Here is a 23,164-nt window from a genome sequence, read left to right on the forward strand (position 1 = left end):
AAACTCACAAAGCTTCTGCCAATATTTCTCTTTGTAACTGAATAGCCACCTGAGGTATTCAGTGACGTATTCAAAATTTGCTACTGCTTAATAATAATAAACCCTCAGAGCTGCTGCACCGGTTTTCCCGCATTGGGTTTTTCCGGGGACTATTGTCCAAAAATAACTGTGTCCTATGTGTTTCTATTTTCCTTGCTCAGTTTCTATGTTTTAGAATCATATTTAATTTGGTGTAGGCTACTTCAATAATTTACCTAAATGTTTCAAGAAGAAATCTGAAATAAACTTGTAATGTAATTTACAATCTAGGTGAAGTAGATTCAGTTGGTTGCAGTAGGATTCCTGAGATTGTTAGATCTAGGAATTTTCACATGGTATGAGAGCTGTTGATGTGAAACAGGGAAGAGCAGATCTAGCACTGAAGCAAGGGCTAACTTGTTGCAACAAGCAATAGTTCGAATCCACTAAGCGATTGCGCATTTCTAGCCAGTAGGGCTATATTTTCGTGGGTGTCTCTCTCTGAGTGAGCCGACAGAGAGGTAAGCTTGCCAGATCAAAAACTTGCCAAGGCAGAAGGAGCTACGCAGAGCCATGAAGAGCTAGAGGGACGCAGTTTTCTGCAAGCTAAGTGCTGGGCAGAAAAGCCGTCAGAAGGAAGAAGTAGATCACATAGTGACGGAATACTTCCTTAGTGATTTCTTACCGAGGATATTTGTATATCTCATTTGTTGAGCAACAGAGGAGCCACAACTTACCAGCTCCATTAGGGAGTTTGTAAGCCATCCTAGAAGCTACGCAGTAGGGAGAAAGAGGGAGCTATTCGACATTTTTTGGAGGATATGGCAACCAGTGGCTTAAGGGATCAGGACAGGTTGGATGGGACTTCCAACTACGTCATTTGGAAGGCTAGAATGTCTTTCCTTCTAGATGAGCATGCCCTCAAGATGTATGTTGATAGCGTGGTAGCTGTCCCTGCAGATGCAAATCCGTTGAAGAAGTACAGAGCTGAGATGGCTAAGGCAAAAATGATGATCCTAGATGGAGTCAAGGATCATGTGGTATGTCACGTTGCTAGCAGAGGGACTGCTAAGCAGATGTGGGATGCCTTGGCCACATTGTATCAGGGATCTTCCGAGCAACGAAAGATGTACTTAGAGCAAAAGCTGAAATCTGCTCAGATGTAGAAGGGACAACTTGTGGATCCTTTACTCATGAAACTGAAGGAGACTCGTGATGAGTTGTCGGCTGTCGGGCACACACTTCAAGATTCAGAATTAGTGAGACTGGCTCTAAATTCTGTGTCGGATGAATGGCAAGCCTTTGTCCAGAGTATCTTGGGTAGAGCAGCATTGCCAAATTGGGACGAGATGTGGGCAGCTATGAAACAAGAAGAGTTGAGGAGAGATCTGGTCAAAGGTCAAACTTGACAGAAGCAACAACAGCAGTGGGTCAAAGCCCAAAGTAGAGGAGGAGGATAACACAACCCTTGCATCGAAGGGACAACAGGGGCAACAGAGATGAAAGAAGGACTTTATAATCATGAAAAATTTAATGTGTCTTTTGAGGGTGTTGAATTTTTAGGCTTCCCTCCTTAAATAATTTAGTTGTTTTGAATAATTATTCAATAAATATACTAGTGCAAGATATGCGATGTATGCATATGTAACTATCATATGCATACATCATATACATGCTAATACCCTTTTTCTTAAGAACTGAAAGGGGTCATTACATACTCCCTTCCTTCAGAAAACTTCGTCCCGAAGTTGAGTTTTATATGGTATACTCGTAATTATAGTGTATTATTATTTTAGTAATTAGTGCAGTTATATAAGGATTATGTTTCATGATTAAATGCTTATTTAATGTGAGGATATTTTAAAATTTGTATTTTGAACATTCATGCCCTGCCCCAGCACAGTTCCCAAGCTATTCTAGAATCATCCTATCCTTCCTAATCTTTTCCACTCCCATCCTATCCGTTCTCTACTAGATTATGCCATAGCATCGGCTATACCAATCTAACCATTCATAAACCTCAAGGGTGATAATGTCGATTGTATCGACTTATTTCTTTTCCAGTAGGCATCTGACAATCATCATTACACGTCTAGGGGAGCGTAACTCCCACAGTCCTTCCATGACTCCAGGTTTTGGAAGATAAACGGTGGGCAACACCTCCACCTGTCCTAGTAGGATCAAAATGAACACCCTATCATGGAACCTTGTTGAGCCTCAATTGTTCTTGAAATTTTGTCATCACGTGGTCGTTTTGGTAATGATGTGATCTGCAATGTAAACACTTGTCCACACATAATAACATATGCATCAATATATTCACAGTAACATACTTGGCCATATCCAACTCGTGTTATTTAGCTTTCATATAAAATGTAGTCATTCTTTTGTTTCTACCTCATCAATCATATCGGTATGCAGAAATGAAATAAAATTATAGTTCTCTCATCTATAACATAATTCATAATTTAGATTTCATCGCAAAGTTAATCAAATACTAAACTTCATATTGGTATTCATAATTCAACAATATTAATTTAAATAACATATCTCATATTGGTATCCATGTAAGATGCTCAATTTAGGAAATTTAATGGAACTGCTACTCAGAGAAGCCGTAATTTTCATTAACAAAATTTAACAAAATTTGTTATTCAGATTAAACAAAGAATTTGAAATCTAATTATTCATTTGATATTACTTACTCGGAATTCTGTCTGATGGTGTTTCTAACAATTGCTCTGGTGTTCTATAGCTGAAAATTTGCTCTGTTGCAACCCTTGCTCCCGCTATGTTACCAAAACGACCAAAACCACCTTGCCAAACTGGACACACCTTTAGTATCCAGCTCCAAAGTACTTCGAATTCAAGGACCTTGGTCCCCCGCGCCCAAAATTTCAAGAACAACTGAGCTCAGAGTTTTTCTTATCAGTGGCATGGAATTTCCTTTTTTGTGTAATTTTGTTCCTCCGTCCAAAACTTTTTCCCCTTTCTATTATTTTGTGCATGGATAAATGCTTGTCTTCAGGCGGTCGTCTTCTTCTTCCATCGCCCTTATCCAATTTGATTCATTAGTCATGTTTTTACGTGTTGCCTCAAGGCATTATATGCTAATATAAAGCGGAGGATGAATTTTAAATTTTAATTTATTTTATTAGAATTATAACATTTAACAAATGAATCTTAATACATAACCTTAATTTTTAATTTTTAGAATAAATGAATAGTTGTCAATTGTTAGATATATATAAAATGAATATTTAAAAATAAATATTTGTGGATATTTACATTAAGGGGATTGAAAGTGTTAATTTTACTTAGTAACTTTATAATCATAGAAGTATTTAATGTTTTTTTTTGGAGGTGTCAAATTTTTAGGCTTTAGTTCTTAAATAATTTAGTTATTTTGAATAATTATTCAATAAGTATATTAGTGCAAGATATGCGATGTATGCATATGTAGCTATCATATGCATACATCATATACATGCTAATACCCTTTTGCTTAAGAACCAAAATGGATCATTACAAGCAGCACCATGACAGGGGGAGCTTCATATGAAGAGGTTGCCATTGATATCAAAGGGGGAGAAAATGATGAAAAGAGAATGTATTTCCATCAATGACAAAGGGGGAGATTGTTGAATAAGGTTGTCATTGAGGTTAATATGATGTCAAGACTAACCCTTGCTCTTGAAGATGATGAAGGCCTAACCCTAAGCCTAACTCTAACCCTTGCTCTTGGAAATTATGAAGACCTAACCCTAACCGTAAACCCTTGCTCTTGATGATACCCCAAGGGCCAACCCTAATAAATTACAGACCTTTACCTAATCCTAGGAACCCTTGTTCTTGATGATGACCCAATCCCAATACCTTGGCCCGTCCAAATCCTAAATGACCTTACCATAAATTTCTAAAGGCTGCCACAAATTGTAAAGATCACCATAAAAAAAATAATTTACTTGTGACATTAAAACAAAATTCTAATGTGGCGCTTACACCAACTGATGGAGGACCTTAAAACCTTTCTAACGAGTACAGTCTCCCAAAATCCTTGTCGTTGAGAAGAATCAATTTTTTTTGAAGGAAAATACATCAAAAAGAATAAATTGATGAGTGTACATAAGTTGGCTCACATAACTCTCCAAAAAGATTTGTATATAGGCTAAACAGTATATATTGACAATAATGCCTCTCCATCTGACGATCAAGCTAGTGCAGAACATACAGTGAGGAAGTAAGAAGGAGTTCACATCTCGTGAATTGAGCAAGGAGGTCAAAAAGTCTTACACATCTAAAGCTGACGGACCTGTGAAGATCTATTTGTTTGTGGATCTGTAATAGAGCCTATTTGTGGACTTGTAGAAATACTTCACTATAGATCTCAAGTAACCTTCCTATGAATTTCTGGAGACTTTATCGCAGACATTTAGTTTCCTTTCCCTTGCGAATTTGTAGGGACTTGATTGCAGACATTAAGGAAACCTGAGCAGCATTTTTGCGAATTTGTGGAGACTATTGGAAGCCTGTAGAGACATCTTATTGCAGACACTGAAGTGGCTTATTACAGAGGATTTTGAGCAAAACTTCTGAGGAATACTACTTTGCTACTGAAGAATCTGTGGTGGAACTCACACACCTGTGAAGATATCTTGGCACATTCTTTTGCAGACCAGTAAAGACAATACAGATCTGTGTATACTCGTACCAGGAACATCATCTTGTTCGGACTTGTAGCATCATGTTGTAGCACCTGTGAAGAATATCTCGTGGCTGCTATCTATTCAGAACAATAGTGATCTTTTTGCAGGACCTGTGGTGACACTGTAGATGAACTTGCATTTCTGCTCAAGATTTGTAGTAACACTTTTGATCGAGTTTTTGCACCAATATTGACACTTCTCTCAGGCCTCCGCTAAGGACTTGCGAAGTCACAGTATTGGGCTTTGTTGGAGTCATTGTTTTAGACTATTTGTAAACCTGTGATAGCAGCCTTGAAAACTATATTTCGATTCTGAAGATTACAGTGTTTTGGAGAAAAGTACACAGTCACTTCTTGAAGGCATTCCTTTAGACCTGATGGAAGACTTTGATGTTATTTTTGAAGTTTGGTGGGATTGGTGTCCTAGTTTTTGTCAAGTTGGTGCTTTACTAAGAGGATAAGTGTCCTCACCCAAGATTGGGGTCTTGGGAAATTTGATCAAGGTTGGAGCCTTGAATTTATTGGAACTTATTTAAAGGATTGGTGTCCTCAAGGTTGTGGCCTTGAGACTATTTTGTATATAAGAGGATTGGTGTCCTCAATTTCTCGTTAATAAAATCGTTTCATCTATCTTAACTTCTGGTTCATTTGTGAAAAACCTTAACTGGCAGGAATAACAATTGAAAGAAATACTGATTCACCCCCCCTCTCAGTGTTTCCAACATAACTAGGGTTTTAGCAAACATGCCAACTGACCCCTCAAAGCTGCCCGAGGCATTGTGTCAGGGCTCAGCCATGATGGCAGGTGCATTAGCAGGCAAATGGACAATTTACACAACAAATGAACATCACCACCCTGTTCATCAGCCTGTACAAGTCAGTGAGTCACCATATCATTGCAACAACATTGGCAACAAGCATTAGGGTTTCCAACAACCTACTTTATTCTCTTCATTATTTCTCTTCTATCAATATGTAAATATTTCTCACCATATTGTTAACAGCCATACAAATATCAATTGGTCATGTCATAGTCATTAGACATCAGAAAGCAGTGAGGAAGTTCAAGAGTCATGAGGGTAGACGAAAATGTCACGGTAGGTGAATAGTCACCTCACCTCAATAAATGTACCGTCATGCCTCATTTAGTAGGGGGGATGTTTAGCACTTGAGCTGGGACAAACAACAGATAGTTGATTTATGCTTGAGAGTTAGAGGCACTGGGATCTTGGAAGCTAGTAGGGTGAGCTGTGGTGAGGCTAGGGTTTTGTATTGGATAATTGTATGAGCAGCCCATGTTCCACTGTTGAGCTCTGATGAATTGTAGGATATGAACTTGTATTGGCAGCAACACTAATAAGAAGTCTTCATGTCTGGCACTGATTCCCATGCTTACTCATAGTGATTGTATTGGTTGTCCGGTATTTTCACTATTTTTGTTTGTGTTCTTTGATACTGGCAATATGTTATGGTGTAACAAATAAAATATATAAATAATATAAATATAATGTAAAAGATAATAATCATAAATAATAGTTAGTTAAGCTAGTAATTAGGTTGAAGAGGCATGTCTAATAGGACATGACTCTTCATGAAGAGACACTTGCTTGGTATATAAGCAAGCCTCTCGTTCTCATTTCTAATTCATACTCATTCTTATTCATTTTATTTAATATAATATTTATATCCTTAATGGATAATTTGATATTCCAAGTCTTTTGGAGTAATTAATCTTAAGAAGGAACTTTGTTCGCTTCATGTGGTATCAGAGCCGCGTTGGCTGATCACCAGGCCTTTGGCTGTCAACCTATCATCAACTTCGTTGTTGTCATAATTGAAGTGTTTCGCTACATATTGGGAGATTCTCCATTTTTTAGGTCTTTGGCCATTATTTAAAAAAAAAATTAATAAAAAATAAAGAAGAAGGGTATATAAAAAAAAGAGGAAAGGAAATAATATATTCCGAAGAAAAAAAAAGTGAAAATGTATATATATATATATAAAAGGGTTTTACATTATTGATAAAAGTGCATAATAAAGATAAGCGAGAATCTTTTCAAGTATATTTAAAACTTATTACGTGGAGAAGCCCGCGGTTTTAAAAACAACCCATGGTAATTGCCCATAGTATTTTAGAAAGTTAAACGAAAAAGAAAGAAAAACAAAAAACAAAAGGAATACGTTTTACTTTTTACGTGGAGAACATTTTAACGGAGGTTTTACTTTTTAGGTGGAGAACATTTTAACGGAGGTTTTACTTTTTACGTGGAGAACATTTTAACGGAGGTTTTACTTTTTACATGGAGAACATTTAATAACCCATGGTATTTTAAAAGTTAAAGTAAAAACAAGGATACAAAAGCTCTTACGTGAACGTAAATATTTAAAACTTATTACGTGGAGAAGCCCGCGGTTTTAAAAACAACCCATGGTATTTTAAAAGTAAAGATTTTTTGATAACATTGGAGAAAAAGGGTGTGATCTAAATAATTTTAATCGTTCAAATCTAAAGATTGTGACCGTACCAAGATTCACGTCTCATCCAAATTCTAAAAAATATATCATTTTAATTATTAAAAAAGGATACTATATAAGCCTTATATAGTTATATATAAAAAGAAAAGTGGGTCTCAAAAAAGTATATATAAATTTTATATAATTATAACTTTATAATATATATAAATATATGAACAAAAGAAGAAGAAGAATCAAAAGAAGAGAATATTTGAAATATATATATATATATATATATATATATATATATATATATATTAAATTTTTATAAGAGAGAAGTGGAAATATATTTTATAGATTAAAATAAAAAGAGAGTTAAAAAAAATATTATATATAAAAGAAAAAAAATAAAAATCCCAATTTCATCTTAACAAAGTAAAAATGGAGTCAACCAATAAACAAATTGAGTGTAGTCCAAAAATGAGAGATGAAAGGTTTCGTGAAACCTTTGGTAAATATGTTGATACATATAATCTCTATTTGTCGTGCTGAAAGAAGTAATTATGTTAGTCCTAAATGTGCTAACCAATTGGTGATTCCTGAATCAAATATAGTTGAAACAAATATTTTTGGTAAACAATACAATATAAGCAATTTACGCCTAAATATTGGAGATTATACTTTTACCTCAAAATTCACCGTGAAAACCTTACGTTTTGACGATATTGACATTGATAGTGACATTGTTTTGAGGTTACCTTGGATGGAAACTCTAGGTTCCTTTATTCTAAATACAAAGAAGAAGTTTCTAACATTTTCTTACAAGAAGAAGAAAATAACGCTCCAAGATTTTACACTAAACCAAATTCTGTAACACTAGAAGATATCTGAGATATTTCAAAAGTAATGTCTCAAGAAGGTAAAAGCTATTACAAAATATGCAAAAAGAAATTGACAAAATCAATGTTGACAAAAATGAAGAAGTTTCTCGATTTAAAAACCATAGCGAAAAATTGCTGACACAAATTAAGAAACTTAAGAAGGATAAGAAGTCATTAGAAAGCCAGGTCCAACAACTTATCAAGAAGGAAGCATCAAATGTAGGAATTCAAGTTGATGACAAAACAACAAATATCGATTCAGTGAATGTCACAACTCAGGAAGAAGACGAGCAAGTTGAAGAAAACACTCGCTTGGATGTTGCAGTTCAAACGATGAACATCCCCAGTGAATGTTTCATAACCAACTCAACAACATCTTCGCCATAAGAAAATATAAAAATTGGCACATGCCCAGTAAGGAAAAATCAAACAAAAAAAGTTCCATATCGGCATCCAAATCATGAGAATAGACGAATCAACCATACTACATATTTGAACCAGTCAGAACCGAAACAACAAACTAATGTTCCAAAAAAGAGTAATGTAACCTCAACCCAGTACTACGAGGACAAGTCGTTACAAAGTTTTAGTGATCAGAATGCTATACAGAAGATTAATCTAGGATGGTCTGATCCCTTCTCAATGCGACAATTTTGTTTGTCACTAAGAAGATCATATCAGCTTGTATCGACGAAGATGACTGTTCCAAGAGAGAAAGACTTTCAAAGCCGAAAAAGAGATCAAGCTTTTTTTCATCGACAAGCTTTGAGGACAAAGCTTTTTGAGGAAGGAGGCAATGTAACGAATAAAATATATAAATAATATAAATATAATGTAAAAGATAATAATCATAAATAATAGTTAGTTAAGCTAGTAATTAGGTTGAAGAGGCATGTCTAATAGGACATGACTCTTCATGAAGAGACACTTGCTTGGTATATAAGCAAGCCTCTCGTTCTCATTTCTAATTCATACTCATTCTTATTCGTTTTATTTAATATAATATTTATATCCTTAATGGATAATTTGATATTCCAAGTCTTTTGGAGTAATTAATCTTAAGAAGGAACTTTGTTCGCTTCATATGGACTAGTTTGTAGCTGTTGCATGTGTGTTTGCTTTTGAATCTGTGCTTGCTTATTCCATGCCATGCCAGTGACCTGTTGTGAACTAATTGGCAATTAATGGCTGGCATGTTCTTGTTCATGTATGTCTGAGGCAGTTTTGGCTCACTGATCCTTCCCATGGCATACCTATTCTTATTGTCGCTGTGACTTTCTTGTACCTCTTTCTGCAGTCTGTCAATATTGGGTTGACTTTGTCTCATTGTTTGGGCATTTCATTCTTGTCCTCACTCTAACATCATCACATTTGACAGCCAAGAGCGAAACATTCATGGTGGCAGCCAGGCCCACATACTGGATGATGTATGTAGGTAATCAACAGCTGCAGTGACAGTTGGCTATAGGCTATGTTACAGCGGCCAAAATTTCACAACAACCCATCATATATTCAAATTTCTAAACAGAGAAACTTTATAAACATAGCATACTTAGGGTGTTTTAACATATGGAATACCTGCTTTCAGGGTCAGAATATAATCATAAACAGAGTGAAACTTACCTTTTCTTTGCGGGGTTTTAACTCAGAACACAGTTTAGTCAAACCCGAGCCAAAATAAAATATTTTATAAATCATAGCTAGTCACATTATCTTAAGCGACATAAGTAAAACTGCGTATCTTTAATCCAAGCCAAAACTTGTGCTGTTGAGATGACCCAAAATTTCTATAATGCTCCCACAAGTTGGTTATCCAATGGCCACAGTGACAGAGTGGTTCACAATCTTACTAGCTACAGAGCTGCATGCATTATATCAAGTTCAAAAAGAGCAAATGAAGTCCTAGTCTGACCCTTAACCACTTCAAGAGTAATGCCTGAGCTGGCGGTTTGTGCGATTAAATACGCCACCATCCTCATCAATGACTGCAAGCTGCATGCCACCCATGTTGCCATGCGAACCATATAGCTTACCACTTATCATAGATATATTTGCCTTGTTCTATTTTCGTAACTGTACCATCACTCCTTATGACTTATATATCAAACTTTAATAGAATGTCATATGTGTTACCTCTTCTCAATATAAGAGTTTTGCGCAGAAGTTTTTTAGAACAAAATCACAATGAATTCAACCAAAGAGATATGATCATCACTTGTTATATATTCTCATAAAAACCTTGTAACCATGTATTTGTTGGTATTAGCAACATGAAATCCTTCATATATACCAAGTATTCTATGTAATATGCAATGTAAACCATATTGTTGCATCATTTATGCCAAAAGATGCGACTTCAAACAAACTCAAGCCATTTAACATATAACATTGTTGCTAATGAGACCCCACCTACTTTAGTTTATGTTCAACATAAGAGATATCAAGCTTTGCAATAAATTGAAGGCTTACAACAGGTGAGTCATATATGAGTCAGCAGGTTCAAGTCACGAGGGTAATTATTTAGTCTTTGCTTTTCAAATCCACACTGGTTCACAAACGATTAAAACAGATTTCTTTGGAGATCCTACATATCACCAACTAAATTCCAGGATTGACACTTGTATTGCATCATCTTCTACTCATTATTTCTAGGATTTATTTTCCAGATATACAATATTCTTCTAATTTTTCAAGGAAAATATTTGCCTATCGTCATGTTGAACAGGGGCTGTCATGTATTGATAAAGGATATGATTTGTTGTTAACTCGGGGTCGAAGTTGGCTTTTTGCATCGTTACTTAATCCTGCTGTGAATGAAACATATCAAAGTCAGGTTACATGTAATTAACCTAGTTATATAATCATTCTTAATTAGGAAATCTAAAAGTTACAACCTTTTAATGTGACTCATTTCTTCAAATATTATATAAAGATAACAGTCAATTGTAAACATCATCTTTCATATCAATCTATATCAATATTCATTATTTTTATGCGTTATGAATTACATGGGCTTGTACATTTTTTAATAGTTCATGATGGCTCCTGACTCCTGACAACCACCATAGTACATGTAACTGGACAACAGAAATAATCACTATTGAATGATACCACACACGGGATACTTTCATGCATCTTGGACCTGAGCAAGTATTTTCTGTATTTGGAGGTTGACTATATGAATTCTTTTATGACTACAGCTTACTTTATTTCGACAACAATCATTTTGCAAATATGTATGACTTCCTTTCCTCGTTGGTATGTAGAGTGTTTGGTCTTATATTAGTATGAATTTATGAACCATGGCATAATCACACAAATGTTGTTAAGCATTTGCAAACAGTACATGTAGAGTGTCATAAATGGGTCCTGTCTAGAATTTTATCATTGTGATTCTTTTGAAATCCCAATGTTATCATCGAATGTTTTGTGTTTGGTTGGCTAGGCAATAGTCTAGATGGTTGGCCAGGTGGTTCAAGCAGAATAAGGAAAACATAACAGATAGTGACATGCAAAGATCTGAAGAAAGCAGAAACATATGTATTAGAGTCCCATCGTGCAACAGTGTAACTGACATATCTCTATAGTTAAACTAAAAGTTTGTTTTTCTTGTTTGAAGCTTGAACTTAGGAGATGCAATGCTGCAGATTTTGATGATCTTTTGTACCTCGTAGTTCAGCTATTGCACAGATATCCTCACATACTAAAGGTAATTCCCATTTGTTTCTTAAAATAACATAGTTTTAGTTATAAATTGTGAAACTATAGAGGAGTTCATTTAATGCTTAGAATGAATGCTAATACAAGAAATACCAAAAACTGGCGAGACTTTTGACTTTAGCAATCTATTCATTGTTTGATGATTTGTTTTACTTACAAGTCATTTGTGGCACTTTTGAATTTGCTTTCTTCTATGATCTTGTGCACAAGTTCCTTAATTGGAGAATGAAGTAAATCTCGTTTTATTTAAAGAAACATGTGCACTACATAATTTTCAGTCATTTGTAGATAGGCTTTACACAAAAATTGAAGTCAGATATTTGTAGTATGTTGTACTATAGAATTTACACCATATGGCAATTTTAATCTGCATGGTGGAGGATTCTCTTAACTCTCTATTTGCCTTTGAAAGCTTTGAAGAATTATTGATTTCTTATAAATTCAATGGCCAACCAAAATATTATCAGATGCCCATCTCTGAATCAGAATAACACACATTAAAATTTAAATAACATGTATTTTCTATGAGCATCCTTGTGCTTTGGAAGCCACTTGAGGTAATCATTCCCATCAACTCAAGTGCATGATATGTCCCTAGCCTGATTTGCTTTCAGCATATGATACTATGAAACTTGATCAGAGACTCTGCTTCACTAAACAATGATGTGCTGCTTTTTCTCTGATGCCACCATCACCTTCTGGTTGCAAAGTGGGAGCTTAAGAAGGGCATTAGAAAGAATATTCGTGAACAATGTTAAAGGTATTCAGTTCATAATATTCATCTAGACTAGAGTTATGCATATTAATAAAGTCACTTGTTGACCTAGTGTAAATTATGATTTAGTGTTGTATTTGTTAAATTATCCTAAAGCCAACTACCTAAGCAAACAAATCAGATCTAGTTACTTGCTGGAATTGTTAACTCTTGCATGCAGCGGAAAACGAAAAAAGCAATCACACACAGTGCACAATTATTTTTGCTCTTGTAGATCAGTTCATCATTTAAAATTATCTTCAGAACTTACAAAAAAGAAAGAAAGAAAGAAAGATTTATTAATGTCCTCGGGTGACCACAAAATTAGGTCAATGGGACTAAAAGATACATCTGGTCTAAATACAAGACATGTGGGAGTGCAAATGCAACTCCATTGTGACTCCACAGCTAATAAGACTAGGATATGGCTAAAATAGGGCTAACATAAAATAAAAGTACAAGTAGAGACTATATAAAGTCATATGAGATGACCAAAAATGAGAAATGCGAAGTATGTTTGCTGTTGGACTATGCAACAACATAGAAGGGAGGGGGGGAGCTGAAGATGAAGCCAATGGGATCAGCTCTTCCCGAATCTATTGGCCGATGGCAAGGGAGGCGAGCAAGGCAATCTCTCCCTGCCTGGGTCATCGAGAACTACTAGGGAATCCAACTGCGTGATATTAGGGGGAGTAGAAGAGCAAGTGCTACTCCTAACATCCGAGGCGGAAAGGAAGAAGTTGCTAATTATTCTCTATCTATTGTGATGTGTCTGAGAGGAGGTCTGGCTGGCAGGAGGCGCCCTGTTCTATCTTTGCCTTGAGCTATTCACTTTGACTCTTTGAGGGTAGGTCGAATGAAGCATGGTATGACGTATGTGGGCCGATCTCAAATGTACTTGTCTGTCTCAGACTGGGGGGGTTGCAGAAAACCCTGAGGTCTCACCATTTTCCCATCTGCTGCGAACTAAAACTCTGCTTGCTGTTTGTTGTTTCGAATAGGCTAAACAACATGGAAGTAAGAGGTAATAGTTCTAGAAGCGTCAAGGTGAGTCAATGTGTGCAAGAGTTGAGATTTGTATGTAAATATCTCCCTGATAAAAGGGCTAGGCATCGAAAAAAGTAGAGAGGGAGCGTGGAGTCCCTATAGAGACAGTGGAAACACCCTCTAATCTCATAGCTAAGTTGCACGAAGCGCTGAAACGTTTCAGAGTTTCCGAAATGATTATGATTAGAAATGTCACCCACAAAAAATGGAAAAATCGGTCGAAACGTTGATTGAAACACCATATATATATATATATATATATAAGAAATTTATAAATAAGTGAATAACACATTATCCTGAAAGAAAATAGGGAATAAGACCCATAGATGACAATATAGAAGGAAAACCAAGTCTATATTAACTCTCGTAAATGATTACATGATGGTCGAGTTTTGGCCGAGTTTTGGAGTTTTGGGTATGGATATGACCTGAAATATTGGGTTCCTAGAAGTTTTGAATGCATACAATACATACTAGTTTCTTTCATACCATACCATTCAATGCAGAGATATCATAGAGGCATATGGGCCTCCAAAAGCTCCTGCCATTGCTGACAGTTCCTGCTGTTCCAAAGCTTCCAACAATGATCCTTGAAAGCTTCCAATACTTCTACTTGCTCCTAAATCGACGGAAGAAGACACCTATGCAAACATAAACCTCTTAACTCCCTCCCTTAACATTCACATTATCCAAGGACCACAACCTTCAATGAGTTATCCCTTTCAAATTGCCAATAGTGAAATTCAAGCAATAGTCACTCCCCAACCATATCCAGAACCAGACCAAGAAGTCACAACGAACCAGTCCACGGAAGTCTATATCTATGCTTTCTTTAACGAAAGACAGAACTATTGGCTCTTTTGCAGGCAAGTTACTAAAATTTCTTCGTGGTTTAATATCGTTCTTCCTGAAAAAGGTTCAGGCAACGAAATATGCCATAGCCACTGTGAAACCACGAAGAAGCCTAAATGAAGCACAAACCCGCCGAAGCCATGGATTAATATACAAATGAAACCGCATGATTAACTTCATGCTTTCATGCTGGATTAATATACAAATGATAGCGACAATCAACGCTTTGGTGTCACTGTGTTCTTTTTCAAGCGAGGAAACTATATTTGATCTGAAAGAGTTATATGGCGGAGGAGCAGGGCAGGACCCACCGTGTCAAATCCACTTTGAATTCAACAGTTCATGGAATTAGCTCTTCGATGGTGTTGAGAGAGGAGTCCCGGTTGGACCAACATTCACCACAACAGCGTTTCGACCATTTTTTTTTTGATTTTGAAAAAAGGGGAGCACAACATGTATTAAATTAAACCTTGTTTTCGACCCTTTAAAACTATTCAATGCAGTCATTTCAACTCAGCTAGCGAACATTTCAACGCACACATTTTAGGCCAAACAACACACAATCATAAAAAATTTCACCAAATAGGCTTTTGAAGTACAATGCTCATGGTCAACGTTTCAATGTGGCATAATTGACGCTCATCAACGCTCAACATACAATTTAACACAGTGATATAATGAATAGCATAACACAGACCATTCGACCTTCAATTCAACACATTTTCCATGTTTCGACCAAACTCAACATTGTGGAAGTTTTAACGCACAGTCTTTCACACCGATTTTCAACCACACAAGCGTACACCATATCACAATCAAGACATTCCAACACGGTGACAATCAACGATTCCAATGTAATGCCAATGACAGTGAAATTCGGTATGCACTGTCTTCAACGCATAGATTATTCAAAAAATAATAATAACAGGACAAAGCACAAAATTTAATGACAAGAAACTAACAGGAGAGTTACCAATGCAGAAAGCTAAATTTGGCAGCATCGATAACGCAGGAATTGTGGAGGCGTTTTGGCTTGAGTGATTGTACTGACACCGGAAAAATAACGTATACGGATTTTTTTTTGCAGAGAAATATTTCAGTTACTCCTAAAGGGACAGACACAGAGGTCAGATATGTCAGGTTGAAAAAATGCAGAATATGGGTAGAAAATCACGACTACAATATAGCTGATAGGATTCATTGTGAGGTAAATGTAACATTTTTGCAGGAAGGACAGTGCAAAAGCCATAGAGGACAACTAAAATAGTGCACAATGGCAGCGCAACCAGTTTGAAGAAGACCACCCAAATAATGGTGGGAGAAGGCGACACATCATGGCTCTGATACCATGTTAAACACACATGGGCAACAATAGAATATGAAGGATAAAACATGAGAGTACAATTTTTATTAACAAGTGATATACATTTATAGTACATATTGTGACCGTTGGGTTCCACATCCCAAGGTCTCTTGGACTCCTTTTGTCTATTCGGCTTCCACACTAATCCATTGAGGATTAGGTGTCCAACAATATCGCATGTAATATATGCCCAAGAAGAACCGATAGGAAGAAAACAACGGAGGAGCATAAACAAATTTTTCGGAGGTCATAGGAAGATAAGCCACAGGAGCAACAACTATCGGAAGAGCGGAAGAGTGAAGAGAAGTCACAGGAGCAAGAACCCAAGTGCTTGCGGAAGAAGAATGGCGGAGGAATAGATCTGGATCATCAGATCGACAGATTTGTTAGATCGACGGTGATTAGCAACTGTGGGGGTAGGAAAGTACGGATTTCCTTGATCGTCGCTGAAGTCCCGCACTCAATCCTAGCCGTCGATCTCATATTCAACTCTTAGATCACAATCAACTGCGGGGGTTAAGGTCGTTTTTAGTCCGTGTGCCAGTCGAAGTCCCGCAAACCATAGATTGCGATATGTATTGCAGACCCGAAAACAGGTTATGGTAACCGCCCTATTGTAATATCGCATCCGTCGTATCAGAACTTTCATAGTGCAAGACTTAAAGGGATGTTACGTTAAAACCCCTGATTGCAATATGTAACACGGACCCGATAGCCCCATTACAATACGTCTTAATATGACATCACATCCGCCACATCGCAAGCCTCTTTAAAGCCTTGCCACATTGAAATCCGCCGATTGCGATATGTACTGCGGACCCGATCATTTTATGGTAACAACTCTATTGAAATATCGCATCTAGTGCATTGCAAGCTTTAAAGCCTTATCACGTTGAAACCCCAATTGTGATAGTATGCAGACCCGCTGCACCATTATAATACGTCCTAAAGAAATATCGCATCCGTCACATATCGCAAGTCTTGAAGAAATGTAACGATGGAAAACCGCTGATTGCGATAGAATTGTGGACTCGACGGATTTATTAACAATTGTTTAATATCACATCGCATCCGCTCATTCGGAAATAGGGGCATCGGCAATGTTATATCGTGAAGCCAAAGGGTTGCGATTGCAGGAGTTTTATGAAGTTGTGATTGCGATTTAAGCAATGACGTGGCATGTGGGACTGCCAGACATCTATTATAATATGAAATCCTCCGTAAATAAAACAAGTTTATGAGTAATTGGATGAATATCCATAAGTCGGCCTCTCCTTCCAAATGGACGTGTCCTTTGGTCATTGGTGAAACTCATATATATACAAGTTGAAACGCTTCACTTCAGGTAACGGATTTTGGGCATCTATCACAGAGAAGAAGGACAGTTCACAACTCGTGAACGTGAATTAGCATAAGAAAGGAAGCCAAAGGGTCGAGCGAATGAAAGTGGAAGCCGAAGGTCGAGCGAGCGAAGTGGAAGCCGAAGGTCGAGCGAGCGAAGAAGGAAGCCGGAAGGTCCAACAAAAGACGAAGGTAAAAACATTCTGTTGATTGGGTTAATCTTTAAAAGGCTCAAACCTGTGATAAATTAATCTATGGAAGAAGTATAAAACACAATTTGAAGAACAGTTTTGTGAAAGGAAATAAAGTTTCATCTGTCATCATTTGAAGGGAGCAGTAGACAGCACCAGCATTGAAGTGTTTGTGAGTTTGTTTCTTGGAAGTAAGATATCGCGACAATAAGAAGCTGTCACTCCCAAAATAGTTACTGCAACAGTAAGAACAGAGGGTTGAAAAACAGAGAATTGTTTTTTCTTTTGTGCAGACATTGAGGCTTAGCGCAACTTATCAAAGATATCTTGTTGAAAAGCATCAACAGATCTTGGAGACATTATTGGAGATTATGATGGCGATTTGAAATCATCACGAGGTAACTTTTGCAGACTCTGTGTGGGCAATATGAAGAGTTGTGAAGACTCCTTCATATGAAGACAGGTTCTCATTACTGATGTAGCATGGAGACTACAGTGAAGCTGTAGATTGACAGAACTCGATGAAGAAGATTTTGGGAGCAGAGAATTACCACCAAACATAACTTGACAAGATAGGGTCAGAGCTTTTGGGGTTGGTGCCTCAGAATTGGAAGGATTGGTGTCCTTGGCGCTGGTGCCTTGACAAGATAGGGTCGGAGCCCTTGGGGTTGGTGCCTCAGAATTGGAAGGATTGGTGTCCTTGGAGTTGGTGCTCCTAAACACAAGGTTGGTGCCTTGAGAAGATAGGGTTGGTGCCCTAGAGGTTGGAGCCTCACAAAAGACCAAGTTGGTGCTTGGCAATAGGTTGGAGCCTTATATATATTGTACCTGATTTATTGTAAAGATTATATTAATAAAAACATTTATTCCTATTGTTCATTTTGTGTTCTAAATATAAATGATTTAACTGGTAAAAATAACAATTGAAAAGGAATACTGATTCACCCCCCCTCTCAGTATTTCCAACAATTGGTATTAGAGCCAGTACCTTCACTCAAAGCCTAACAGCTTGAAGGTTGATCATTAGAACACAAATGGCGAAGCCAAGGAAGAAAGTCTCCAATCCTCCTAAAGATGTGTCTCCCTCTACCACTGAAATAGACGTCAATCAATTTGTGGCGGCTCCATGGTTCAATAGGAACTTTGATATATGGGAGGCAAGAATGAGGAATTTCTTAAAGACTCAAGGCCTTGAAGTTTGGAAATTGGTGATTGTTGATAGCATGATGGATGGAGAATCCAAGGAACATAATACAAGAGCAATGAAAGCAATCTTGAATGGGCTACCTGATTCTATAGAGAACAATTTAGGAAAATGTTCGTCAGCAAAAGGTATAAGGGACAAACTTCATGACCTTCACTCAAAGGGAGCTTTGACAATGATCTCTAGACAAGAAAATGATGGAAAACAAGAAGAAAATCCAGGGACCATCAAGGAAGCTGAAGATAAGATTGATGACATCAAGGCTAAAGAAGACCTAGAAGATGAAGAGAATGAAAAAGACTTTGAAGAAGATCTCCTCACTAAACTTATGGCTGCCATGGAAGAGATTATCAATTTGAAAAAGGAAAATGAGGAACTTAAGAAGAAAGTACTAGCTGGTGACCAAGACCAAACAAGGAAGGAAGTTGACCTTGTCAAGCTTCAAGTACAAGAAAGAGATGAAGAGCCCGCCAAGCTTAAGGAGGAATTTCATCAAAACAAAAGAAAGCATCATGAAGAAGTCATATCCATGACAAATCAATTGGATAAGGCAAAGAAACAGGAAGATACTCTGTCAAGTCAGCGTGAACAAAGGCACAAGAGCTTGAACAAACTTGAAGAAGAGATTGGTCAGTACAAGGTAGAGGTCTCCTCTCTCAAATCTCAACTAGAAGAAGCAAGAAAGTTAGCACAAGGAGCTGAGAAGAAAATGGAAGCATTGGAAATCATAGGAGGACAGGTTGATGAAGCAGAAAGGAGAGAAACACCATGATATGTCAACTAAAAGCAAAGGATGAAGAAGTCTTCAAATTAAAATCTGACATCAACCTTCTCAAGGCCGAAACATGTAAAGCTACAAGGATCAAGGAAGAAATGGAGAGCGGTCTAGCTAAGGAAAATGAAGAAATCTTCAGAATGAAATCAGAGATCATCTCTCTTAAAATAGAAGCAAATGAAGCAACTTGTATCAAGGAAGAGATTGAGAAACAACTTGCTAAGAAGAATAAAGACTGCGAAAGATTGGAAGAAGAAATTGTCTCCCTCAAGAAAAAGGTTGAAGGGATGGACAAATTTTTGAAGAGCTCTCAAGCCTTAGACAACATGCTCAACCATCAAAGATCTTCATTTGATAAATCAGGTCTCGGGTATGTAGGTGAATCCTCAAGAAAGAATGATAATGCTTCAAACAACAAGGATATGAGGAAGTCAGAAAGAAATGTTGATGCTCCCAGTTTCAACAAAGGTAAAGATAAGGGTCAAGGCGATAATGAAGGAAGTCTTGTTCCAAGAAGACTTGCAGATGATGTCAAGAATACAAAAGGCGATGAATATTATCAAGGAATCCAAAGGTAGAAAGGCTTCAGAAGTACATCAAGGAAACCTCCATCTCCCAGGTACCAAAGTTTATTTCTTAGTTATTATTATTCTTTACAAACTTTGGACACATGGCGAAAGATTGTAGGGCTTATAATGATCCTCGTCAATCTCCGAGAAGCAATTTCGCAAGAAGAAGTCATGAATTCTTATTCATGAACAACATAGAATGCTTCAAGTGTCATAACATTGGTCATATGGCACGTAATTGTAACTTGATTTGGGCACCTTCTCAAGCTAGAACTATGCCAGATAAGAAAGTTACACAAGTATGGAGAAGGAAGCAAATACAATCCGAAAGTCCCTTGAACTCTCCAGCCAACAACACATGTTATTGACCTGATCTTTGACAATCTAAGCATTTGATGGGAAGACTCTGCCAAAAGAGATGATGCATACAGTTAGGGGGAGCCTGTGATTCTTGATCATTATTGCAGAAGCTATTCGTGAAAGGGTCCTTATGAAATCCTTGATGAGCTATATTAACAATCATTCTTTGATAAAGATCATTTCTCAGGAGCACTACATTGAAGAACATGATCTTGTAACCATTCTTTGGACTGTTGTTGAAGATGTTTTCCACTTGATCACTAAGGATAAATTGGAGTAGTAGAGAAGGCCATCCAATGCTAGAGAAATAGGGAAAATAACTATGTTGTTGTGATCCAAAATGGATCTAGAATAGACTTCTAAGTCAAAAGTGTTCCTCACAGAGGAAAATGAAAGTCCAAGGATGCTCCTGGAAATATTCCCATTGCGTAGATCTTTTCATTTTGAATCTATTGCAATTTGAATGGGCTAAAGTGGACTTCGGATGCAGAAGTTATCGCAGAAAGAAGATTGCCTTTTTTCTTTTGAAAAAGGAGGCATTTCTCCTAAAAATGGGTTTAAGGCCTTAATAAAGGGGAATCGCATCGGAAGGGTTGAGCGGAGGACTTAAAGCAGAGGCGGAAGGGATCCTCGACTGCAACCTCCGACTTATCGCATCGGAGATAGACCTTCATGCGATATTGGGACCCCGGGCTATGCGATGGAGCAATTGCGATCGACAGATTGGCGATCGACACACCCAAAAGGTAAGGATTCCCGGGCCAATGCGACATGCGATTGCCGATTATCAGTGTCAACGTATGGCATATGAAAAGACCCGAGCCATAGCGATAGCGATATGCGATGCGATATGGACTGTCCAATCGGGGAGCAGATCAACGGTCCAGATTTAATCGGCGATCGGCGAACCCCGATGTCAGGGCCAATGTGATTGCGATAGCGATATGCTGATAAGGGCCAGACCCGATGGGTTTATAGACCCGATTTCATAATTTTTGAAGTCCAGGAATTCGGATTTTTCAATGTATTCCCGTGTATTTGGGGTTTTGGCCAATCCGCCTATGTGATGCGATATGCGACTAATGGCGGACTCGATAGGGTTTATAGGGGCGATTTCAGGGAATTTGAAGTTCGGAATTCACGCCCGATAGTGTAATTTTCAAAAAATCTCTGTGTATTGGAATTTTTGTCCATTTTCAGGTTTTTGCCTGGAAAAAGGCCCTGATCCCTTTGTAACAACTCCTGATTGTTGTGCCACGCTGCAAGCGGGCATTTTGCAGACGATGATGTGTTTGGGAATGCGTAGAGCCACAGAGTCATAGAGCCAGATGGCTTGTTGAACAGACAAGGAGTAGAGAAGCCATAGAGCCGCAGAGGGATGATTTCACACAGAGAAACGGTTGGGGAAGCCGAAGAGCCCGGAAAAATGCCTCAAGAGAGCCAGAGAGCCCAATTAACGGGGCAACTAGCGAAAAGCTAACGCGCAGAGCAGTTGAGGGAGTCTTGGAGTCGCTTGGAGGTCAAGCGGACTGTTGAAAGCTCACAAAGCCAGAGCCGAAGAGCCAAGAGGCAGAGCCAAAGCCAAGAGCCAGAGTCAGAGCCAGAGCGAAGAGCCAGAGCCAGAGCGAGAGTCGAGAGCCAAGAAGCCGAGAGCTTCAGAGCTAGGGATGAGATGGTGTTTTAAGCCCATTGTGTTCTGTGTAAACCTGTGGAGTTGAGCGTGGAGCTTGTAAAAGAACTACTGCCATAATCTCAGAGAGCCTAGTTGAGTTAACTAGAGCTCAAGGAGACGTAGCCCAAGAGTTTTGGGTGAACTCCATATTACATTGCTGTTATGTGTAATTGCTTGTTGCTGCATTGTACCTCCTTCTTTATTTGTTGTTATATGTTTAATATCAGTTCAAGCAAATAAACTTAAAACACATAAACCGTTTAAAAACAAACACCATCATACACCTATTTTCAAGCATTATTAATTCTGCAATTGGTTAATCACTAGATCTTGGGAACATTGAAGCTTTGGAGGTGGGAGGTGTTCTTGTAAGCTCACAAGAAGCCTTTAATGCCCTATTTTCAGATCAGGTGGTATCAGAGCCTGAGATTGGTTAACCCCACCTTTAAAGAAGGTTATATCAGAATGCTTGATTGGTAGAGAAAAGATTGCTTGTCTGAAAGGTGTTTGGGCAGTCAAGGATTGATTGTTTGATTGATTGTATGCTTGTTGCAGATTGACTATTGTTTGAGTTTGTAGAGGTGAAGGGAAAGCTAATGATATGTCAGTTTAGGAAGGACAAGAAGGAAGAAGGGCTGAAGGCATTCTTCTATCCCAAGGGACCTCACGGCAATCCTTGAAGCACAAGAGGTTTGTTGCAAAAGGTTGCTGAATAAGCTCTTTATTAATCTTGTTTGAAGTTCTTTTGTTCATTGGCATAATGACTACTTCTACAAGTGAGTCCTCAAATTCTTTTTTCTTCACAAAAGTCTTTGTTGAAGACATGAAGCAAGACTTGGCCACCATGATGGATATGGTGTGAGGAATGTATGAAGATGGAAGGAAAAGCAACATACTTAGAGAGTAGTTGAATTCCGTGGAGGAAGAGAAGCAGTTGCTTTCTGACAAATTGCAGGAAATGGAGAGGCAACTTCATATTGCAAATATGAACTTGAAAAGGATGCATGAGTTGGAGTCACAGCTCTTTGTTGCCAAAGAAGCCTTAGTCAAGTATCAGCTTGAAGAAGAGGTAAACCATTCTTGTTTGTCTTCAAATTCTTCTAAGAATGCGTGTATTGGTTCTTTTGAAAAACATACCAGAGGCATAGGTTCCAAGCTAATGTCCAAGATGGGCTATGAAGGAAAAGGCTTGGGCAGACATGCACAAGGTATTGTTGAGCCAATAATGGTTGAGGAAAGGCCTAAGTATTTGGGTCTT

The 23,164-nt window shown here is 37.7% G+C and overlaps 1 protein-coding gene across 8 annotated transcripts in view; it reads left to right on the plus strand.

Moving 5' to 3' along the window:
- LOC149185706 (uncharacterized) overlaps positions 1-23,164 on the plus strand; it is a 398,327-nt gene that overhangs the window by 95,184 nt on the left and 279,979 nt on the right. For all 8 annotated transcript variants that reach the window (XM_089410782.1, XM_089410779.1, XM_089410778.1 and 5 more), the window contains one exon: positions 11,678-11,767. In XM_089410782.1, the coding sequence (XP_089266908.1) occupies positions 11,678-11,767 (90 nt within the window). The remainder of the gene's footprint in view (positions 1-11,677; positions 11,768-23,164) is intronic.

This window comes from Pinus tabuliformis, chromosome 3_1 (genome assembly GCF_031772625.1).
Source record: "Pinus tabuliformis cultivar Carrire ecotype Pingquan chromosome 3_1, CPIR1, whole genome shotgun sequence".
In the NCBI taxonomy this organism is placed as follows: domain Eukaryota; kingdom Viridiplantae; phylum Streptophyta; class Pinopsida; order Pinales; family Pinaceae; genus Pinus; species Pinus tabuliformis.